General features: G+C 41.6%; 1 protein-coding gene across 5 annotated transcripts in view; it reads left to right on the top strand.

Moving 5' to 3' along the window:
- LOC134529692 (homeobox protein cut) overlaps window positions 1–22,451 on the top strand; it is a 393,665-nt gene that overhangs the window by 326,559 nt on the left and 44,655 nt on the right. For 3 of the 5 annotated variants that reach the window (XM_063364049.1, XM_063364050.1, XM_063364051.1), the window contains exons 4-6: window positions 8,810–8,991; window positions 12,674–12,828; window positions 15,872–17,137. In XM_063364049.1, coding sequence (XP_063220119.1) covers window positions 8,810–8,991; window positions 12,674–12,828; window positions 15,872–17,137 — 1,603 coding nt within the window. The remainder of the gene's footprint in view (window positions 1–8,809; window positions 8,992–12,673; window positions 12,829–15,871; window positions 17,138–22,451) is intronic. The other 2 variants (XM_063364052.1, XM_063364053.1) reach the window with 2 other exon arrangements.

The raw sequence follows: 22,451 nt of genomic DNA, 5'->3' as shown, positions 1-22,451 counted from the left end.
GGAGGCGTCTCTTGACCGCACGAGTAGCATGCGAGCAAACTAGAGAGGCGTCTCTCGACCGCACGAGTAGCATGCAAGCAAACTAAGGGAGGCGTCTCTCGACCGCACGAGTAGCATGCGAGCAAACTAGAGAGGCGTCTCTCGACCGCACGAGTAGCATGCGAGCAAACTAAGGGAGGCGTCTCTTGACCGCACGAGTAGCATGCGAGCAAACTAAGGGAGGCGTCTCTCGACCGCACGAGTAGCATGCGAGCAAACTAGAGAGGCGTCTCTCGACCGCACGAGTAGCATGCGAGCAAACTAAGGGAGGCGTCTCTTGACCGCACGAGTAGCATGCGAGCAAACTAGAGAGGCGTCTCTCGACCGCACGAGTAGCATGCGAGCAAACTAAGGGAGGCGTCTCTTGACCGCACGAGTAGCATGCGAGCAAACTAAGGGAGGCGTCTCTCGACCGCACGAGTAGCATGCAAGCAAACTAAGGGAGGCGTCTCTCGACCGCACGAGTAGCATGCGAGCAAACTAAGGGAGGCGTCTCTCGACCGCACGAGTAGCATGCGAGCAAACTAAGGGAGGCGTCTCTCGACCGCACGAGTAGCATGCGAGCAAACTAGAGAGGCGTCTCTTGACCGCACGAGTAGCATGCGAGCAAACTAGAGAGGCGTCTCTCGACCGCACGAGTAGCATGCGAGCAAACTAAGGGAGGCGTCTCTCGACCGCACGAGTAGCATGCGAGCAAACTAAGGGAGGCGTCTCTCGACCGCACGAGTAGCATGCAAGCAAACTAAGGGAGGCGTCTCTTGACCGCACGAGTAGCATGCGAGCAAACTAAGGGAGGCGTCTCTCGACCGCACGAGTAGCATGCAAGCAAACTAAGGGAGGCGTCTCTCGACCGCACGAGTAGCATGCGAGCAAACTAGAGAGGCGTCTCTTGACCGCACGAGTAGCATGCGAGCAAACTAGAGAGGCGTCTCTCGACCGCACGAGTAGCATGCAAGCAAACTAAGGGAGGCGTCTCTCGACCGCACGAGTAGCATGCGAGCAAACTAAGGGAGGCGTCTCTCGACCGCACGAGTAGCATGCGAGCAAACTAAGGGAGGCGTCTCTCGACCGCACGAGTAGCATGCGAGCAAACTAGAGAGGCGTCTCTCGACCGCACGAGTAGCATGCGAGCAAACTAAGGGAGGCGTCTCTCGACCGCACGAGTAGCATGCGAGCAAACTAAGGGAGGCGTCTCTCGACCGCACGAGTAGCATGCAAGCAAACTAAGGGAGGCGTCTCTTGACCGCACGAGTAGCATGCGAGCAAACTAAGGGAGGCGTCTCTCGACCGCACGAGTAGCATGCAAGCAAACTAAGGGAGGCGTCTCTCGACCGCACGAGTAGCATGCGAGCAAACTAGAGAGGCGTCTCTTGACCGCACGAGTAGCATGCGAGCAAACTAAGGGAGGCGTCTCTCGACCGCACGAGTAGCATGCGAGCAAACTAGAGAGGCGTCTCTCGACCGCACGAGTAGCATGCAAGCAAACTAAGGGAGGCGTCTCTTGACCGCACGAGTAGCATGCGAGCAAACTAAGGGAGGCGTCTCTCGACCGCACGAGTAGCATGCAAGCAAACTAAGGGAGGCGTCTCTCGACCGCACGAGTAGCATGCGAGCAAACTAGAGAGGCGTCTCTTGACCGCACGAGTAGCATGCGAGCAAACTAAGGGAGGCGTCTCTCGACCGCACGAGTAGCATGCGAGCAAACTAGAGAGGCGTCTCTCGACCGCACGAGTAGCATGCAAGCAAACTAAGGGAGGCGTCTCTCGACCGCACGAGTAGCATGCAAGCAAACTAAGGGAGGCGTCTCTTGACCGCACGAGTAGCATGCGAGCAAACTAAGGGAGGCGTCTCTCGACCGCACGAGTAGCATGCAAGCAAACTAAGGGAGGCGTCTCTCGACCGCACGAGTAGCATGCGAGCAAACTAGAGAGGCGTCTCTCGACCGCACGAGTAGCATGCAAGCAAACTAAGGGAGGCGTCTCTCGACCGCACGAGTAGCATGCAAGCAAACTAAGGGAGGCGTCTCTCGACCGCACGAGTAGCATGCGAGCAAACTAGAGAGGCGTCTCTTGACCGCACGAGTAGCATGCAAGCAAACTAAGGGAGGCGTCTCTCGACCGCACGAGTAGCATGCAAGCAAACTAAGGGAGGCGTCTCTCGACCGCACGAGTAGCATGCGAGCAAACTAGAGAGGCGTCTCTTGACCGCACGAGTAGCATGCGAGCAAACTAGAGAGGCGTCTCTCGACCGCACGAGTAGCATGCAAGCAAACTAAGGGAGGCGTCTCTCGACCGCACGAGTAGCATGCGAGCAAACTAAGGGAGGCGTCTCTCGACCGCACGAGTAGCATGCAAGCAAACTAAGGGAGGCGTCTCTCGACCGCACGAGTAGCATGCAAGCAAACTAAGGGAGGCGTCTCTTGACCGCACGAGTAGCATGCGAGCAAACTAAGGGAGGCGTCTCTCGACCGCACGAGTAGCATGCGAGCAAACTAAGGGAGGCGTCTCTCGACCGCACGAGTAGCATGCAAGCAAACTAAGGGAGGCGTCTCTCGACCGCACGAGTAGCATGCGAGCAAACTAGAGAGGCGTCTCTTGACCGCACGAGTAGCATGCGAGCAAACTAGAGAGGCGTCTCTCGACCGCACGAGTAGCATGCAAGCAAACTAAGGGAGGCGTCTCTCGACCGCACGAGTAGCATGCGAGCAAACTAGAGAGGCGTCTCTCGACCGCACGAGTAGCATGCGAGCAAACTAAGGGAGGCGTCTCTTGACCGCACGAGTAGCATGCGAGCAAACTAAGGGAGGCGTCTCTTGACCGCACGAGTAGCATGCGAGCAAACTAAGGGAGGCGTCTCTCGACCGCACGAGTAGCATGCGAGCAAACTAGAGAGGCGTCTCTCGACCGCACGAGTAGCATGCGAGCAAACTAAGGGAGGCGTCTCTCGACCGCACGAGTAGCATGCGAGCAAACTAAGGGAGGCGTCTCTCGACCGCACGAGTAGCATGCAAGCAAACTAAGGGAGGCGTCTCTTGACCGCACGAGTAGCATGCGAGCAAACTAAGGGAGGCGTCTCTCGACCGCACGAGTAGCATGCGAGCAAACTAAAGGGAGGCGTCTCTCGAAAGGACGGATACGTTTGGCTGCTGTGTCTGGCACCGCGCGCAGTCTTTATCAGATATTCACCAGGGTAAGAAAATATCTCGCGGAGCGAGGAGGGGTGAATGGATAAAAAATGTAGGTACTCGCGACTGGGGATTATCGGCGTGCTGCGGACAAAAAGCCCGCTGCTAGTGGACCTGAGCACAAGATCCAGCCCTCTGCGGGCGGAGCAGGGCAAGAACCGACGCTGCTTGCTGTGCGGTCGGCTCCTTGCTTGCTGCGGACGCAAACAAAAGCCTTATCTGCGGCCACGACAAACTTTTCTGTCAGGCTTTGGGGAATGACGCGAAACAGTCAGAAATAACGGTTTGATGGGGGTTGGGACAGGGGAAGAAAATGAGTGATTTTGTCCGGTGGGCGAAAATAAAAAAAAAGTTGGGAAGTGTGGGGGTATAAATGGTTTCAGAGGTTTGGAGAAAATGGAGAGAGAGTTGGGGTGAAGTGTGCGTGTGTGTGCGTGTGCGCTGGGCAGGGGGAAGTGGAAAGGAGTTGTAGGGGGTGGGGGGAAGGAGAAAGGGGCTTGAAGGGGTTGAGTCTGACGTTCAAAATCTGTTCCATTTGCAAAATTTCTCCCGTCTCCCTCCGTCCCTGCTACTACTTCGCCACCACCCCTTTGCTTCCCTCTTTTCCTATCCCTTCAGGCTCAATGGCCATATCGTTTTTATCCTCTCTTACAGCCTTTCCTCCGGTTGATTTTTTTGTCTGTGTAGGCTATGGCTTACAGTCTACGTACTGTATGGAATAGATCGTTCATTTGCGGGGCCGAGGAGGGATTCGGGCTGGAAGGAAGGGGTGGGTTTCAGAGATATTGTGTAGAATGGATGCAAAAATGTATCCTCTTTTACTATGCTTTCTTCCCTGTTTTTATCTCTCCGTCTCTTTTTTCTTTTTTCCACCTCTTCCGTATGAATAAAAGGGAGAAAATCGCGGGTGAGACGAGTGAATGAGTAATGCACGAGTCGTTATACACAGAGAAGTAAAAGCCTTACAGTTTCGGTTTTTGGCCACCATATTTTATCGGTCACTGCATGGGCGAGCGACTGAGTGCGCCACCACTGTCGTTTTCTCGTTCTGCTGTGTACGAAACATCCTTCCAGCCATGTCCCCTCCCTGAGCCACCCACAACCACCCACAACCACCCACAACCTTCCCAACGCCCCAAAGCACGCGCACTTTTAAAAAAACAAGCTCCGCGAGTGGCCGCAACCCTTTATCCGCTTCCGATACAGGACTGTCGCTGAATATGCTCCTCTTCCCTTAAGGCATTGCTTTTCAGTTCTGCTTTGATAAAAGTGTTGCTTTGAGACATTTCGGGTGGATAGGCTTAGGTCTTTTTCGCGACGAAAAAACACGCACGGTTGTTTTTGTTCGCATCAGGATTGGTTATACGGTTTAGAGGGGGGTGGGAAGCCTTTAAACATCAGCTTCCCTTTTAGAGCCGCCGACACCGAAAACGTGACGGATAGTTGGAATTTACTAAGACTAAAAACTAAGTACTTTTCATCTCTTCAACGGTGGACTAACACGCACAGATATCACTATTTTATTTTCTCTTATAAATAGACTAATTCCTCTTGGATTCAATTAATTTTATACACTGGAATTAAATGTGCTCACTTGGTGTAGAGACTTGTTTCTTCCGAAAATTCAACCAACGCAATCTACGGTAAGGGTGAGCACTAAACCAAGAGTAGGCTGCGTCATAATATTTGCTTTTTATTTTCTTATCTACTCGCTTCTCTGTGCCGTGAGTAACGTTCGATGATGCACGTGTTACAAAGAAAGCATCTGGGGTCTTAGAACAATGCACACCAGTAAAAGAACTAACCATTGTCCGTGATGTTATGGGTTGTAGTAGTTTCCAGAAGTTATTTTTGCAAAATAATAGCGCTGTAAATGTCTCGGTGTTTATATTTTTTGTAGTCATGCCACCAAGTGGTGTAGTTGTACGGAAATATAATAAAGTTATGTTGGCCTGGGGTATGTGTGTTCTAAATTAAAAAATAAATTATCATTTAGCCGTATTATCATTGCTAATGAAAACTTTCTGGTTAAACATAGCTGGCGTGTGGAGGTATGTAGTTGAAGCTCCTTTCTTTTATCAGGAGTCTTGGGCTGAGAGCCGTAACACGCATACACATATACGCACACATTTGAGTCACATTTGATGATAACTATTTGCGATCTCTGCTCAAGTTTTTCTGCCATCTCACTGTGTACTCTTCCGTCGCAATGCGAAATTAACATTGGCGGGAACCCTGCGTAGGGCGGAAACGACAATAGTGACTGTGATTGTAAGTTCATTCGTGGAATTAAAATATTTTTTTGAAATCATCCTTAAAAAGCTAAAACAGTGCGTTAAGCTATGATCGCGATGTTCTCTATGTTGGTGACGTTGTTAGGTGTTTGGTTCTCGGCTATTTTTCTAAAACGTCACTGACTTTGCGCATGCGCAGATAAACATAAACATCTGTTTTCAAGAGAAATTGTGCTGTACTTCTACGTTTGGTTTTTATGAAATTTAATTTCTCTCAGTATTGTGCTTTCAATTATCAAGTCGACGGAAAAGTTAATTAAAATTAAAATGCCTGGGATTTGATTCAAAGGGAATGCTATCAAACTGAGTTGAATTTATCCTGAAATAATCCATAAATTTGGTCTCGTCTTCACAAGCGACTACTTCATCAAATGATGAAATTTTTCGAATTATTTTGCTTTTATATTAAATTCTTGAAACTATTTCTTTTAACGTTTACATACTGTGAGAGCCAGCAGAATATTATCATCGTCGGAATCAACACTTGAATCCCACGATATCATCATCATAGTATCCCTGTGATTAGATCGTATTTTACCAAATTGAATTTTCATCAAAATGTCCGTCCTTTACGTTTAATGAGCTTCTTTTTTTATGAATGTGCATCGTTAAGTCTGTAGTCAGGAGATGATTCGCCTCGTGGTTCCGAGATATCTGATATATAAGCCTGACATTGAACATGGCATTTTTAAAATGTTCTACCGAGTATCGTCGAAAAACAGCTCTTGGTTCGGAGATGCTTGGTCTACACATCTGACATTGTACATGACTTGTTAAAACGGTAGGTATATCAAGTATCGAAATATTACACCTATTGGCTACTGACGGCATGTGCCTGTCCACCTATCTGACATGCCTGACCACAGAATGAACGTGTCTGGCCAACAACTGGATGTGCCTGGTCACCGACTGTCCTTATTAGCCTGCCCAACCGACTGATGTGTCTGTCCAACCTACCTGGCGTGCATGGCCACAGAGGAGTCTAGCCAACAACTACTGGATGTTCCTGCCCACAGAATAGACGTGACTGGCCTCAAACGATCGTGTTAACCTGACCTCAGACTGGAAATACTTAACCACAAATTGGAAGTTACTAGCCAACAAACTGAATGTGCCTGACCACTAAACATGTGCCTGTCCACTGACTGGACGTGCCTTTCCACCAACTGATGTGTCCAGCCAAAAACTTGTCGTGGCTGGTCGCTGACTGGCTATGCCTAGCTTATAACTGGACATGTCAGCCACAAACTAAATGTACCTGGCTGCAGATTACGTGCCTGGCTACTGAATGGACGTGTCTAGCTACCAAATGGATGCCTCTTGCCACCTACTGGCCGTGCGTTCCTGGCCACTGAATATACGTAATGTAACTAAAGAAAAGCTTTGCTTATCCATCCCAGGAACTGACTAAACATTTAAGAATATATAATATTTAAAGAGTGTCATCAGAGCTGCGGTAACTAGTTTAATTACGTAGCTATGATTATGTCACTCGTCATAAACAGAATATAATTTTACCTATTCCTCTACTTCACAAAGAAAAATTTTCAGAGATATTTATAATTTTGGCTTTCAAAAATTGAAGCCATTCTTTCTGACGAAAAAGTTAATTATCAAAATGAAAATATATTATTTTATGGCTGAAAAATACTGTAAATAAAATAGGATAGTCTCACTCACACACAAGACAGCTTTTGTAAGTGTTCTATTTCTTGTGTATAATGTAAATGTAAAATAAAATAATAATATAACTCCATCAGTGATATATGTATTCGTAGCTGTAGCGCTTTGCGCTAACCTATGAGTGCGCCGACCACCTTGGAGAGGCGAGATGAATGGGACCCATTGTCGCTCTGAACGGGGCGCGAGTGTTTAATAAATACGACTTCGTCACTTGGCGTCCTTTCAGAACGCGTCGGTTCCTCTCTCCGCCTTCCATCTTGCCCGCTGGACCAGGCGAGCTTTGCTCAGCTGGCACCTCTTTGGTCCTCGCCGATACTCGCCAGGCCTGCGCCACTTCCCCGCTGAGATCATCGCGTGCGCGTCCCACGCACAGTGTCACTTTGTTGCCCGTTCTGCGCGCGACCCCCGCTGACACTGCACCTTCTCTATGTGTTTCATACACCGACCGACCCAATTTTGTATCTGGGATATGGTAATCCCCGTGGCCTGAGTCAGAACAGATAAAAGCTTGTCATGTTTGAATTTTGAAGTGAGGCGATTGTGAGCCATCATATTATTTTAGGTATGCATTCGAGTCATACTCTGAAGTATACCCTCGATAGAGTTTCATGTGGAATTTTGGAAAGAATGTACGTTTCTTGTACAAAGTTCTATTCTATGGTTATTTTCACTGGCGAAACAATGTACAAATACACGAATTCAAAAATATCATTGAACGTTTTCCCGAGATTTTTACAGTACTTCTACTTGATATGTTTGTGCTGTAAGATTAAATGTACTGTAACTAGAGCCAGCAGAGAATACCAACCAGACAGCCAGCTTGGCTCTAAGTTATCTGTACACTAAAAAATATGTGCGGTTATTTCGTGGTAGCTGTATCTAGTTTTAACTAGTTAGCTTACTATAGATCATGGGAATTCTAGAACATTACACAGCAGCAGCATGTTATGGTCACGATAATTTGTAACGCAGGAAAAGATTTAAATACTTTTATCACTGACCAACAACACAAGCAATAGTAGAATTCCAGTAGCATATCGAGAGCCTTGAAAATTAAAAGGGATTATTAAATAAATATCCCTATCATGCTAATTGTTTCCAAGCAAGTGTTGACCTAAGCTGCAGCTTTAAAAACAGCTCTATTTCCATCTTAAATCACCAAAACAACAACAAAAAATTACATACAAATAAAATTAAGAATGCTATAACAATAAAAGGGAGACTTTTACGTCTCATGATGCAAAATAGGTTTGGTTAAAAAAAACAACTAAAAACCATCTTCTTGTAAGTAACACAGAATAATGGAAAAAGTAAACTGTAATCAGGGGCGCAACAACACGGGAGGCAAGGGTTTTTTGCCCCCCCCCCCTTCCCCTTCTGAAACCTTGCAGTGGGGGCAAACGCGGGCAAAGAAAGTGCTGTGTAATCAATTTTTAGATAATAAAACTGCTTAAATAGCACCATTTTCCACCTTGAACAGCAGTTGTAGTGCAGAAGGTGCGTGGTTGTTGCGCCCCTGACTGTAATAAATGTATGTTGCAATAGTGCAGCATCTGCAGCAGTTGTAGTGCAGAAGGTGCGTGGTGGTGAGCAGCCGGCGTGTCCGCAGGTCTCGCAGCTGGTGGAGGACGTGCAGCGACTGCAGGCCAGCATCGCCAAGCTGCAGGAGAGCTCGGCCGCGCAGATCGCGCGCCTCGAGGAGCAGCTGGACCTCCGGCGACAGCACGTGGCCCGCCTCGAGGCGCGCCTCGACGCGCAGCGCGACTACGACGACCTCAAGCGCCAGCTCAGGTATCGTGCCGTGCCAGTCCAGACGCCGCGTTTGTCCGAGCAAGTTGCCAGTCCGAGGACCGTGCCAGTCTAAACACCATGTTTATACGAGCACATTGCCAGTCCTCCGAGTACCGTGTCAGTCCAAGGACCGAGTCCATCCGAGGACATTGTCCGTCCGAGGACCTTGCCAGTCTAAACACCACGTTTATCCGAGCACATTGCCAGTCCTCCGAGTACCGTGTCAGTCCAAGGACCGAGTCCATCCGAGGACATTGTCCGTCCGAGGACCGTGCCAGTCTAAACACCTTGTTTATCCGAGCACATTGCCAGTCCTCCGAGTACCGTGTCAGTCCAAGGACCGAGTCTATCCGAGGACATTGTCCGTCCGAGGACCGTGCCAGTCTAAACACCGTGTTTATCCGAGCACATTGCCAGTCCTCCGAGTACCGTGTCAGTCCAAGGACCGAGTCTATCCGAGGACATTGTCCGTCCGAGGACCGTGCCAGTCTAAACACCGTGTTTATCCGAGCACATTGCCAGTCCTCCGAGTACCGTGTCAGTGCAAGGACCGAGTCTATCCGAGGACATTGTCCGTCCGAGGACCGTGCCAGTCTAAACACCGTGTTTATCCGAGCACATTGCCAGTCCTCCGAGTACCGTGTCAGTGCAAGGACCGAGTCTATCCGAGGACATTGTCCGTCCGAGGACCGTGCCAGTCTAAACACCGTGTTTATCCGAGCACATTGCCAGTCCTCCGAGTACCGTGTCAGTGCAAGGACCGAGTCTATCCGAGGACATTGTCCGTCCGAGGACCGTGCCAGTCTAAACACCGTGTTTATCCGAGCACATTGCCAGTCCTCCGAGTACCGTGTCAGTCCAAGGACCGAGTCTATCCGAGGACATTGTCCGTCCGAGGACCGTGCCAGTCTAAACACCGTGTTTATCCGAGCACATTGCCAGTCCTCCGAATAGCCAACATATTAAAAATATTTCTCTATAGGTAAGAAAATCGACTTTTAAGTACATTTCCAAATTATTTAAGTTCGGAAATTATCGTTGACACTTGAAATCCAATCGTAACTTAACTGGCTCGGCAAGCATTAATTCTCGTTGCTATGGCATTTATCATGTGACGAAAAAAATTACCAAGAATAAAATCACGTTAATTGGTAGCACAGTCATTAAAGCAACAAATTACCTACTTGGACACCTGAATCGCAAACTCAAGCAGGCTAAAGTAAAGTACTCAAAATGGCTTGCCAGGTTGCATTGCCCACACACTTAAATGAATTCGACCACTCATGCAGCACCGAGAAAATTCAACAAATAACTCATAAAATCTACTAACAATCTTCTTGCACACATTTAGACTATTCATCAGTAATATTTTATTGCCCATTTCAAAAAATTCACCGATGAGGGTCAACTAGCTATGTTCTCGTGAGCCAACATTAAATTGCCTCTCGCAATTTAACACTCCTCAGCTCTCAGCTCGATCCTCGAACTGAGAAATGCCAGGTGTATTCAAATACCACCAAGCTCACAATGACGAAAGGACTGCGGCAATTAAAACGATGCAGCCAGACTTACTTCCGCGGTGATTAGATTGTATGATCGAATGAATCAAGTATAGAGGCACTCACCTGCGCGCATTAGCAATTTTTCAGTCGCAATTTTGCTGTGAAACATTTCGTTGTAACAGACTTTCTCCATCTTGTGCTTTTGAAGAAAATGTTTAGGACAACTAACTGTAACAGTACATCAGAACTCTGTTTACTCATTCGGTAAGACCAAGGAAACTCACAAGAATAATCATATATGGAGTTGCTTGGCTTCTGGGTTGTGGACGCTAAGAAGGCGAAGATATTACCGACGTTTTTATCGATGTGGCAGTCGCTATCATCAACAAAGTAGCAGTTGCCTACCTGCGATCTTAAATAATCATATATGTAAAACTTCCAATAATATTTAAAATTGTCCTTTAAATATGAATGAAATCGGATACACGCAATTACAGAATGTGTGACGTTTTAAATTGGCACCTACATACTGCAATTAGTTACCAGCCACATGTTTATCACGCTTTTCAGCCGATATGTTTACTTAACCAAAACTGCTGGTCTAATAAAAGTCGTCTACATCACACTTAAGCATATTTTGAATGTATCTGTGTAATTATACACAAGCTAATAGGCTGGTCTCACCCACTACTTAAATGATAATATTCCACAAAACCTTTTAATAGTTTAGAAAATATTTACGATCTTCTAACCACAAAGACTTTAAGGTATCACTTAATTGAACGGTGTTGGCTTTCGATTCCGAAAGCTCTGTAAGCTGGTGAAATGCTGGGATCGGTACTTCCTCTGAGTGAGGGACCGGGCATCTTGCAGACTGAATCAGGATAAGTCCACTTGCTACGGTTGTTTCGATTGATTCCAGTAATATTTACTAGACAGAAATAACAGTCATCGATGTGGTTTTTTGGTGCTCTCCGAACCATCGGTACGCCGAATTTCAAACCCTTTCTTTTCCCGCTAGTCCATTGGCATTAATGTTCTGTACAAGTTTTACAAACCTGATGCGGTGCCCAGGATGTATCCCTATCACCGAGCTTAACACCAAAGTGTCCATGATAAGCTCTCTTTACAAGGTCACTAACAGTCTTTCTGTCATCTTTTAATGTGTATTCTCCGCATATGTAGCAAAACACATCAGGATGATTTACACAACTTCTTCTACTGGAACTCATTTTTTATCAACTTCAATCTATCCTGCACGGCTAAAACTCACAAACTGACCTTAACTTTAATTGAAGCTTTGAAATGAAGGATGGGATTCCCAGTCTGGGATATCCCTATAACGAAGTGGCTTGAGTCAAGCAGGCGGTTTTACTTCTTTTTTCACACTTATCTCAAAAAGTAGAGCTGATAGAAAAAAAAAAAAATAATTTCATTTTAGATTCAGCGCCCCAAATATAGCAAAAATCAGTTCCAAAATTCTAGGCACCAAAAAAAAAAATCTTGTTGGCCTGTGCAATTTGAAACAAGCATATACACTGCCATAAAAAGTTTTAAAAATGTTATAACAATTAATATTTTGTAAATCAAGGAATTATTAAATTAATTTTGAGTAATTTCAATAAAAACACGTCTATTTCCAAAATAGAACTATCATTTTTTTTAATACCATTGTAAGTTTCTTACTTAAATATGTAAACTAGAATGCTTCATTTTCAAAAGATGTTCCTAATGCTTTAATTTCCTATGCACATAATATTCCATTGGCGGGCTAAAACCGAGTGATTTTTCATTTAAAAAAATGTATGTCTTAAAATAAATTGATAACCAGTACTTTTTTGGCTTACATTTTTGTAACGGAAAACTATCGATTTGTGACACTAACATTTAATTAAATATTGCTGGGAACTCTGGATTCAACAATCCATCAAACTTTGAATACCTGGCCTCACCCTACTTTTCCCTCCAGGAACTTTTACTAACACAAATAAACATAACTGTCATTAGTGTTTTGGGCAGCTATCCAGTGAATGTGTTACTAAAAGTAATTGCTGTTTACATGTTTTCAATGCCAATGATTTTACTGGAAGGCAAACTTGATGCTACATAAAAATCAGGGTTGTTTACTTCTCTGTTTTGTTTCTTTTTTGTATGCATTCTACTTTGAGCTCTTTTTCCAGCATACTGCGGTCCATCGATTGCCCAGCAGGAATGGCAAATCCTGGAGACATTTCCAGCAAGTCGCTGGAACTGTTGCTTCTGGAAAGGTCGAAGGCTCTCCAACAGCCTGACAATTCTTCCCTTAAGCCAACTTCCAGCTGCACTGGTAACCAAGGTATTGTTATCACATGTATTTCCCCCATTTAGTTCTAAATAACTTTCTATGCATCACCGTGACATTTTTATCCCTTTATCGTCTTGAAAACATCAGTTTGTGGCATGACTTAAGTAAAACATTACATTTCTGTAAGGAAATGTAATTTAATTCGTACTTTTTAATTTTATGTTAGTTGAGGACATCCCACTGAAAATAATCGTAACATGTAGGACAGCATCATACGATGCAAGGCCAACAAATTAGAACAATATTTTATTACAGATAGAAAAATAATTATGTCCACTTCCTATTTCTGAACTGATCTAGCTTATATTATAAATAGGACAAGTTAAATCACCACTATTAAATTAATTTTTTTAATGATTTTTTTTAAATCTTTTTGTTTCAAAATTTGGCCTTGGGCTAAGAGACATTTTTAATACATATCAAACTAACAACTTAATTGATTTTACCTGAATTACACAAATAAAACCAGGAAAATTTACTGTAGGAAAACATTATTTACAATCTTCAATAATTATAATTATAATAAAGTATACGAAAATAAGAGTATGTAAAAATATGTATCAAAATATTTTGCTATGTGGATAGTAATTTTTGTTTCACGAAGTAATGAAAATATTAGGTATGTTAAAGAAGTGTCGTTAGAAAACTGGTTTTCATAATTTTTTAAGCTTAAAACATTTTTATCATTTTATCTATATTTTTTCACCATGAACAAAGCTGATTTAAAAACTCAAGACGCGAGCTTGTAACATAACTGATGCTTTATTTGGCGTTACAGCTTGGTCTCACACATCGTGTGGTTGATTTTTTCTTCTTCATTTTATCGCCAATACTATTACTTTAAGGACTATTTCTGAAATTTAAAATCGACACTTCCTTTGCACTTATATTCTCAACAAATATTTATTATCATCAAATATATATATTTTATATTGTAATAGGTAAAATGTAGGAAACTCGTAAGGAATACGCGAGACAAGTGATGTCAGCGAACCTGGCGGCCTAGAGTGTAACTACGTTTTTTTAAGTGCGTGAGAGTAATGCCATCTAGTGGCGTGGAGTGGAAACAGCTTGAAAGCAACGCAGTAAAATTGTCTCGCGCTTCGCCAATGATAATTGGCCAGGGTTTCCCCATGTTGTAGTATTACGATATTTGGTATAACATAATTAGGTGTAAAGAGACGTGCATGTGTTCGTAGTTGTTACCACTTGCGCGGTTTTTTTTACACTTTTTATATTATACTTAGTGAATATCTGTTGAACATATTAGTGACAGACCATCACATGCAAAATAGGTATCGAGTTGAAATTTCAGAAATAGCTCTTAAATAATATCGATGACGAGAAAATGAATAGAAAAAAAAATCAGCACGGCGCGTGAGAATGAATGCTGAGGAATTGCAAATACATTTACGTAGACGATTATAATGAGGTCGTTGATTGTTGATTGCGAGACTGCAGGCAGCGCCGCGGCTGGGGTTGTCCAGGCGAGACGACTGTGTGGGTTGTCGTTGCCTCCCACGCTATGTGGGCGCATGGACAACACACATGGTCTCCTGGGAAGGAGACCCAGCCGCACACACAACCAGCGAGGCGTCATAGAATCATTCTGAATATAGACATGGGAATTTTCGACTATAAATATTGGCTGTAGTATTTTATTATTATTTTTGTTTGCAATAAGCTCTCACGTTACAAAATTATCTTTTCCCTATTCATCTTTTTTTTTTTTGCTTTTAAAATTAGTCAAGTTACAACTAACAGAGCTTTTAATTAGCTTTTTGACGCTTTTTTTGGCCATCTCTTTGTTACTTTTTTTTCGCCAACTTTATGGAAGAAAATAATTCACAGAATGTAATATCTTGTAAAAATTGAAAGCTTGTTTTGACCATTTAAAAAGTGTTGAGATACACACTATACTGAAAATATATATATATATATATATATATAAGCATATATGACTGAGTACTGTTCACTGCGTCTAATATTTAATTTCTATAATAATTTAAGTGCTATCAATAATCTAGAAAATACCTCCGTATGAATTTCCCTCTCCAATAAGTGTTAAACGCTAGCTACACACCGATTAAACGCTGCATATGTTTTTTTTTTTTTTAAATGTGTTCAGTAAGAAAATAAGAGAAAAATAATTTCTTTACCAAGTTAAAATGTTTTCACTTTACTTGAGATTATGAAAATTAATAACCTAACTTACAATTAGCTGATATAAAAATTCAATAAAGTATTAAAATATATCTGAGCGAATTCACTAACAAATGCAGTAGGAGATATAATCATTATTAATGTTTAATATCTTCTGAATTTGTTAAAATTGAAGTCACTTCAAGACTACTGTTGACAATATTTACAACAAAACATAGTGTTTCACTATCTTGCAGTAACGGGCTGTCTGTGGCTAGCTAATGCATGGATTTAGGAACTCAAAACATTTTGAAGGCTACCACAAAAGTTTGACTTTCACAAACTTTTGAGTTCATGTGAATAAAGAAAACATTTGTGCAAGCAGCAGAATATTTTCCCAAGTTCCTAGGCCTGGTGATGTGACGATGTGGGTTCATAAGCGTTAGAAGTTGCATGGCATTTTTTTTTGTTCCAACTAAATTATAACTCATTAAAAATACTGCATGTACGAAGCATTGCTTAGCCAGTGCATGAAGTGCTAGTTTGGTCTGTAAGCTTTTCAACTGTATTCATTAGCATAAAGTAGAATCCTATTTTGGACGGTTTCCGTAGAAATATTTCTCTCTAGTTTCTGTTTAAAATATCTTGATGCATGAGCTTTTATCAGTTATTACAGTTATTATGTATACCAGAAGTTTTATTTTTGGGCTCACTGTTGATCTAAGTGACGTGATGGTTAACATAAAGATTCATTTGAAATTTGTGTGTGGTATCTTAAGTTTTCTTCCAAACATTTGGCTACAGAGTTTAAAGGGATGTATAATTTTCAGCAGACAGAACTATCAAAACCATAAGATAACTAAGCAAACACTTGTTGGCATCCCTTTTCCAGGTATTACCAACACATCTACCACCACGAACTCCACAACGTCACATCACTCGGTGGATTCCTTTCCACATTCTATGAGTCACCCTCTTGACCACTCTGTCGTTCCACCCCCTCCCCCTCCGCCCCCTTCTGCCCCTCCATGTCCCGTGCTGTTCCCGCCCCCACTTCAAAATGTTGAGACTTTTGGCTCGTTCCTCGGCGAAGAAATAGTCGCAAACTGGCGCCGTTCTCTCGAACGCACGATTCTGAGCCAAAGCCATGCGGCAGCCATTTCTTCCTCTGTTCACCACCACCTTCAGCAACCGCACCAACCAATCATGAGTCTTCACTCCCCCACAGATCCTCCGCAGACTGCGCCGTCGACTCCGAACCCGCCGACACCCCTGCAGCCGCCGCCCGAAACAGAAAGCATGAAACTCGTCGAACCGTCGGGGTCGCCCAATCCCCTGTCGTCCGTGTCGACGGGCTCTCTGGGCTTCGCCACGACGACTTCCCCGCCATGTGTTCCTTTAGTGAACACTTGCACCACCTCGGCCATATCTTCTCCGCTGGCTGCCGTCTCGTATGCCACCTCCCACGCGGCGATCATGTCTGGACCCGAGGGCAGCGCCTCGCTGCACAACCACCACCTGGTCAATGGCAACCCAAAGACTCCGCCAGAAGTGACGTCGTCGGCGAGTGCGCTGTGCAGTAACAATATCAGTTCGCCTCATTCGCTGGCCAGTGGTTTGTCCGCAAACAGTTTGAGTGTCAGTTCGAACGTAAACAATTCCGCGGCGCCCCCTCCGACCAGCACGCCCGTCAGCGCAGGTCTCAGTTACTTCCGCAGTGACGACACGATGAAAAGCCCGTTCAGGTTCGACGATCCCAGGAGCCCATTTCGTTTCACCGAGGACGGCGGACCCATGAACCCGAGCGGTGTCATGGTGGGACGATTAGGGGAGTCGTTAATTCCCAAAGGTGATCCCATGGAAGCAAGGTTGCAAGAAATGCTGCGGTACAACATGGACAAATATTCCACTCAGAACCTAGATACACTGAATATATCACGACGTGTGCGCGAACTTTTGTCAATTAATAATATTGGACAGCGTTTGTTTGCAAAATACGTGCTCGGGCTCTCCCAAGGAACAGTGTCGGAACTTCTCTCTAAGCCCAAGCCGTGGGACAAACTAACTGAGAAGGGACGGGATAGCTACCGCAAGATGCACGCTTGGGCCTGCGACGAGAATGCAGTCCTGCTTCTGAAATCACTCATCCCAAAGAAAGGTAAGAGTCAACCATGTTACTACTTTACCCTTTCACATCCCTCACATCCACAGTTATTTGTTCTGTTACTTGATTGCTGAATAGCTGTTTGTTAATACGGGTACAATTGATGTATGGACCCGTATGCAATTCGATATTGAAGTATTTTTGTAAAGGACTTCATCGCAGAATTTAGCAAAAGCATCAATCTCAATTAAATCCTTGTTACAAACTGGGGATAGCATTATAATAAAAATAAAAACAAATGGACGATAGATGAAAACAAAGTAGCAATTACAGATGTGCTTGTGGAATGGGTTGTTGCAAGCGAAAATTAGACGTTTTATGAATCCGTGTTACAAATGCTTTATTTTCAAATGATCACCGGTTGAAACAAGAAGTAAAAACTTCAAGATATAAACTATTATCCATAGTTCATAATGTTTACAAATCATAAATTGTAGGCTATCAAAATAAAACATATGTGAGACGGATTTTTACATAAAAATTGCTTCCGAGCCGTGTATATTAATGTTCAAAAGAACATTGGCAATAAAATATTAAATTTAATTAATATGCGTGAAATGTTATATAAGACTTAATGGAGTACTTAATTCTGTAAAATAAATTTATGAAAATTTATAAAAATTATATAAAAAATTTAATAGTAAAACATTTATTTTTAATTTTTAAGAGCATTATAATATATTAATTTATTGTTTTAATTTTTTCATCCGATACATATTTCCTTATTATTTCAAGCCATAAGATATTTATCAACTAAGTTTGAGTGAAAATAAATTTTTAAACTCTTGAAACCAAATTACATAAAAACTGGGAAGCAGAAGTCGTTGGCTGAGTTTTTTAAAAGTAAATGTTAGTAAAGGATCTATTCACTAAAAATTAGTTCAGTAATATATTCGGTAGTGACAATTTAAAAATACAGCAATATATAAAAAAAAATTCGCTACGAACCACAGGTTGACTCACATAAATTTATGAGCCAAGTAGTTTGGAGCCCATGTTAATTTACATTGCCTTAAGTCTTTGTGACAAAACCGCATGACGGTGCCACAAAAACCCTATATTAACAAATTTACTTTGTATTATTGGTTATTATGCAACTTACGGCATAATAAAACGTATTCACTTGTTCCAAAAAAAATTTTCATGACGCCCAACAGTTCAAATTAAATAGAATACACCAGCGAGAAAAAAAGATAGTAACGGATACACATAGGCCACACATTTAGAAACAGTCGCAGTCAGAAAGAGGAATTTAAATGATTCCATACCCTTAGTCAATTGGTTAATACATTTACGTTCGTGAAAACTATTCTGGCAGCCGTAAAATAAAATCCATAAATTACTTCCGACTATGACTTTAAATAATATCAAGCGGTCATAAAATATGACTGAAAACAGCGCAACAAATAAACAGTGTTCAAAATTTACGCCATGCTAGATTTAACTAGCAAAATAATGTAGGAAGTGCAAGCGTTGTCTTCAAAAATATATTTTTTTTAAATTTATAAGCACAGTCATGCATGTTGTGAAATTATCAAACCAAGATTCATCGATCTTTATCCACGGAGCTGAAAGGTGTTAATTTTTCTCAAGCACATAACTGACCCTCAGAGTTTTCATTACATCGATTACACTGTCCTTGCACATTTATCAAATCTTTTCACACTGAATAACACACTTTTTCAGGTCGAAATAACTGATGCGTAATGACACTCGAGATAAAATAACTCTCTGCACCACTTCTTACTAATGTCACAAATGGCTGAGTATTCTGTTCTACGTCTACTGGATAACACGTCTCGCTGTTTCGGAGCATCGCAGGTGTTGCTGGATACACCAAAAACACTTTCCCACGTCACGCGCATAATCTGTATCCACTTTTAGAAACAAACATGCAGTGGCGTACTTACCTGCGTTGGCTGTATCGCAATACAACTCTTCGCTGCAGTTTTGCCAACAGCTCTTCTTCTCTCGCCAGCTCCTGTGCTTCTCACACCAGTCGCACATGTGAATAGATGTTTCATCTTCATCGTCTGATACATGATCCCGCGCACTGAACGGCCAATCCAACCTCAGATGCTTCAAATGAAAGTGCATGGTTGAGATGGTCGCGTTACAAGGAGTGTGGGGTGGATAAGGTAGAAACAAAAATTACCACAGCAACTACCAGAATTGTCACAAAAATACGTTCGAGTCTGAGTATAAGAGAAAAATGTTTATGTTTTATCACGCTACAAATATTTAACCATATATTATAGTTCCGTATGAATGATTAAGTAGTTAAATGATCACATGGCTATTTCAAAAGTTTTATCATTGGGAATCATTCTACCCAGAATTAAATACCGATAACGACGTCCATACATGAAAAAGTTAATACTCAACAAAGATTTATTTTAAAATTCATTTTTAATACGAAGGTAAAAACAAGGTTGTAATATTTATATTGGTGTGTTGGTGTCTATTATCCTAATCAAACGATTAATTGAATAAAATAATATTAAATGCTGCAAAATGGAATATTAAACATAAACTACCTCCAATAATGAACTCATACACGAGAACCAGTCCATATAAGCATGAAGGTGTAAGGGTCGCTCTTTATCCTCACTCCCTGGGTATTCATTGTTATACTATTGACTCTCTAAACTGAAAGTTTTTGTAATGATAAATATTCTATGATTTTAAAGTAATTAAAATAAATAATTAGTTACACTGTGACAAAATATTCCACAAACTTATATATATTTTTGTGGCAGTTCTGGCAGCTATAGAATATATATTTTTTAATATAAATTCTGCACCTTGTGCATTACCACTTGCAAACTTATACGTCAAGTAACTATACATTTAAATAAGTGTATTTATTTTTATATACATATCATATGTAGTAAATATATTTTAAAATATATTATAGTTGTCTCAGAATGTTACCTATGTTACTGGCCAAAGTTTTGTGGTATTTACTGATTATGCGCGTGTGAAACGTCTGCATAAATATTGAGCAAGTATTTAAATACAAGCTGCTCAAATTAATCTCACTGGATTCCAAACTAAAATTTTGTTTTTGTAAAACTATGATTGGTCAAATGGTGGAGAGGGAAAAGACAACGTTCAGAAATTACAAAATTAAAAAAAAGGTTTATTTTTAAAACATTCTGTGACAAAAAAAATTTTTATTTATATATTGTAAACATCTGACACGTTCTTCTGGTGTTATGTGCTCATGCATATTTCTGTAAGCTAAAGCGTGTTTGGCCAGTTATTTACACACTTGTTCCCTTATAACACAGCTGTAGGCCGTTTCCGGGTTGGATTTTGATAAACTTTTGCTTGGAGAAACTGACGAATTTATGATAATTATCCTGGCAAGCACAATGAAAGTCAGAAGTTATATTAACGAATTAAAGGGTTGGTTTAGCTTTTGATCTAATCCGACAGATCTTAATGCATTTCCATAGTTTTCGAATCCGCGACTTTGAGTCATCTGTTCTCTTACCCGTTTTCTCAGTAGCTCAGTTGCGTGCTCCTGGAAAACTTATCTTGTTGGTAGCGAGCTCTCGAATTGTTTTGTCGGACACACAACGTTTCAGAATAGATAACCCAACTCATGATGTTCAGTAAACTTCTAGTATAAATTTGTTTTTCAGTGGGAAATAATGATACCTTGGCCGCAAGTTATAATGTATTTACTATTGTGTTACTATCTGATATATGAAAGACTGTTTCAACACGCGCAATGTATCTTTGGACTTTACTTTCTTCTATCTACTGGTTTGATTTTCGTATGGATAACTAAGGATACTCTCGTACTACGATATGTAGTTATTCACTTCTTCCTGTCTCATTCTTTTGGTGCGTCACTTAAGACTACCGACGTAGTTAACGCAGCACGCCAGGCAATCTCTAGCTATGTTCTCACTTCAACATGAACAGGCCTAAGTAGTTAACTATGCTCATCATGCTAATATAAATAATACTGTAACAAATAATGGCATGACAAAAATAATTGGCTTGCATGGTGGCTTTGCAAATTCGTTGAATTAGCCTCTTTTTCGAAATAATGCTCTACATAACACAATAATGCCTGCATTCTTTCCTTGGGAAAGAGTTACACTTGCTGCAGATAACCGAAATGCTGCTGTACTGCATTAAAATGTGATAATGTTTCCAGCCATGTATCAAGCTATCCAGTCGTCACATCACCACAACTGTTCTTCACATCACCATCCGTAAAGAAGTCATTAGCAATGATGTGTGATACGATATAATGTATTCTGAGTATGCAGGTAGCTTATAGGACAGATTGTGATAAAGAATACTATGCTTCTGTATTTTTGTGCACGTAAACAAATTGATTTTTTGAAAGTAACTTATTGGAAATATTTAATATATTTGGTAATAGTATTGCGAGAACGTTATGTACCTATGTATTTTACTGTTCTAATGAGCGAAGTAGGATTAAGCTAAGTGAGTTTTTTTAAAACGAAACTAAACAAAGATGATTATCATCATTAGCTTAGTCCTTCATGATCGGTCAAATGGGTAATGGTTAACAGGAAATGTCCAAGGGCCATATTTGGTTATTGATGAGTTCTCAAATAAACTGAAGTATAAAATAATGATTCAGTGTTTCAATGTTTGGAATTTTTTGATACAGACACCAAACTCTGTTCTATGCATTTATTATCAAGGATTATTCACTTTCTTGCAAGGCATAATTCTTTTCCTGAATTGCAAATTTATCTCGCAAGCTGCAATTATTTATGTTATAAATTTGTTAATATTCACAAAGTGTGTTACTAAATTTTACCCAGACTAAGAAATATAGTTTGCTTGGTTATAACGATGCGTTCATTAATTTCTTTAAGTTTATAAATATCCAGTTTGTCTTTAAATCATCATAACCAAATGTTGACATTACACTAATTCTATTCATGGTGCTTTAGGGAAAAAAATTAGTTTACAATTTTTAGGGCATTACAGCAAAATGACTGAATTTGACGTAACTCTTAGTGGACTCATTTTTACTTTAAATATTAGGTAAATAGTTTTATCATTAAATTATGTTGCTTGCATTTAAAATGAATAACACTGCATTGCTGATTAAAAACCAAAATGTGTTTATACAGCTTTGAAATAAAATGTATATGAGTGCATAGTTTAAAACTGCACATTAACTTAAAAGACTTTTTGCAGTGTTGCTTCGTTGGTTGAAAAGTAAATTATTTATACTGTTGCTTGCTATCTGCCTCCTTTATCTCTGTAGGTTAATTGCGGAGGGCACGCTACGAACTGTACGTACTTC

The sequence above is a fragment of the Bacillus rossius genome, chromosome 2 (assembly GCF_032445375.1).
Source record: "Bacillus rossius redtenbacheri isolate Brsri chromosome 2, Brsri_v3, whole genome shotgun sequence".
Lineage (NCBI taxonomy): Eukaryota > Metazoa > Arthropoda > Insecta > Phasmatodea > Bacillidae > Bacillus > Bacillus rossius.
Note: the sequence above shows the minus strand (reverse complement) of the source record. Positions and strands in the feature narration are given on the sequence as shown.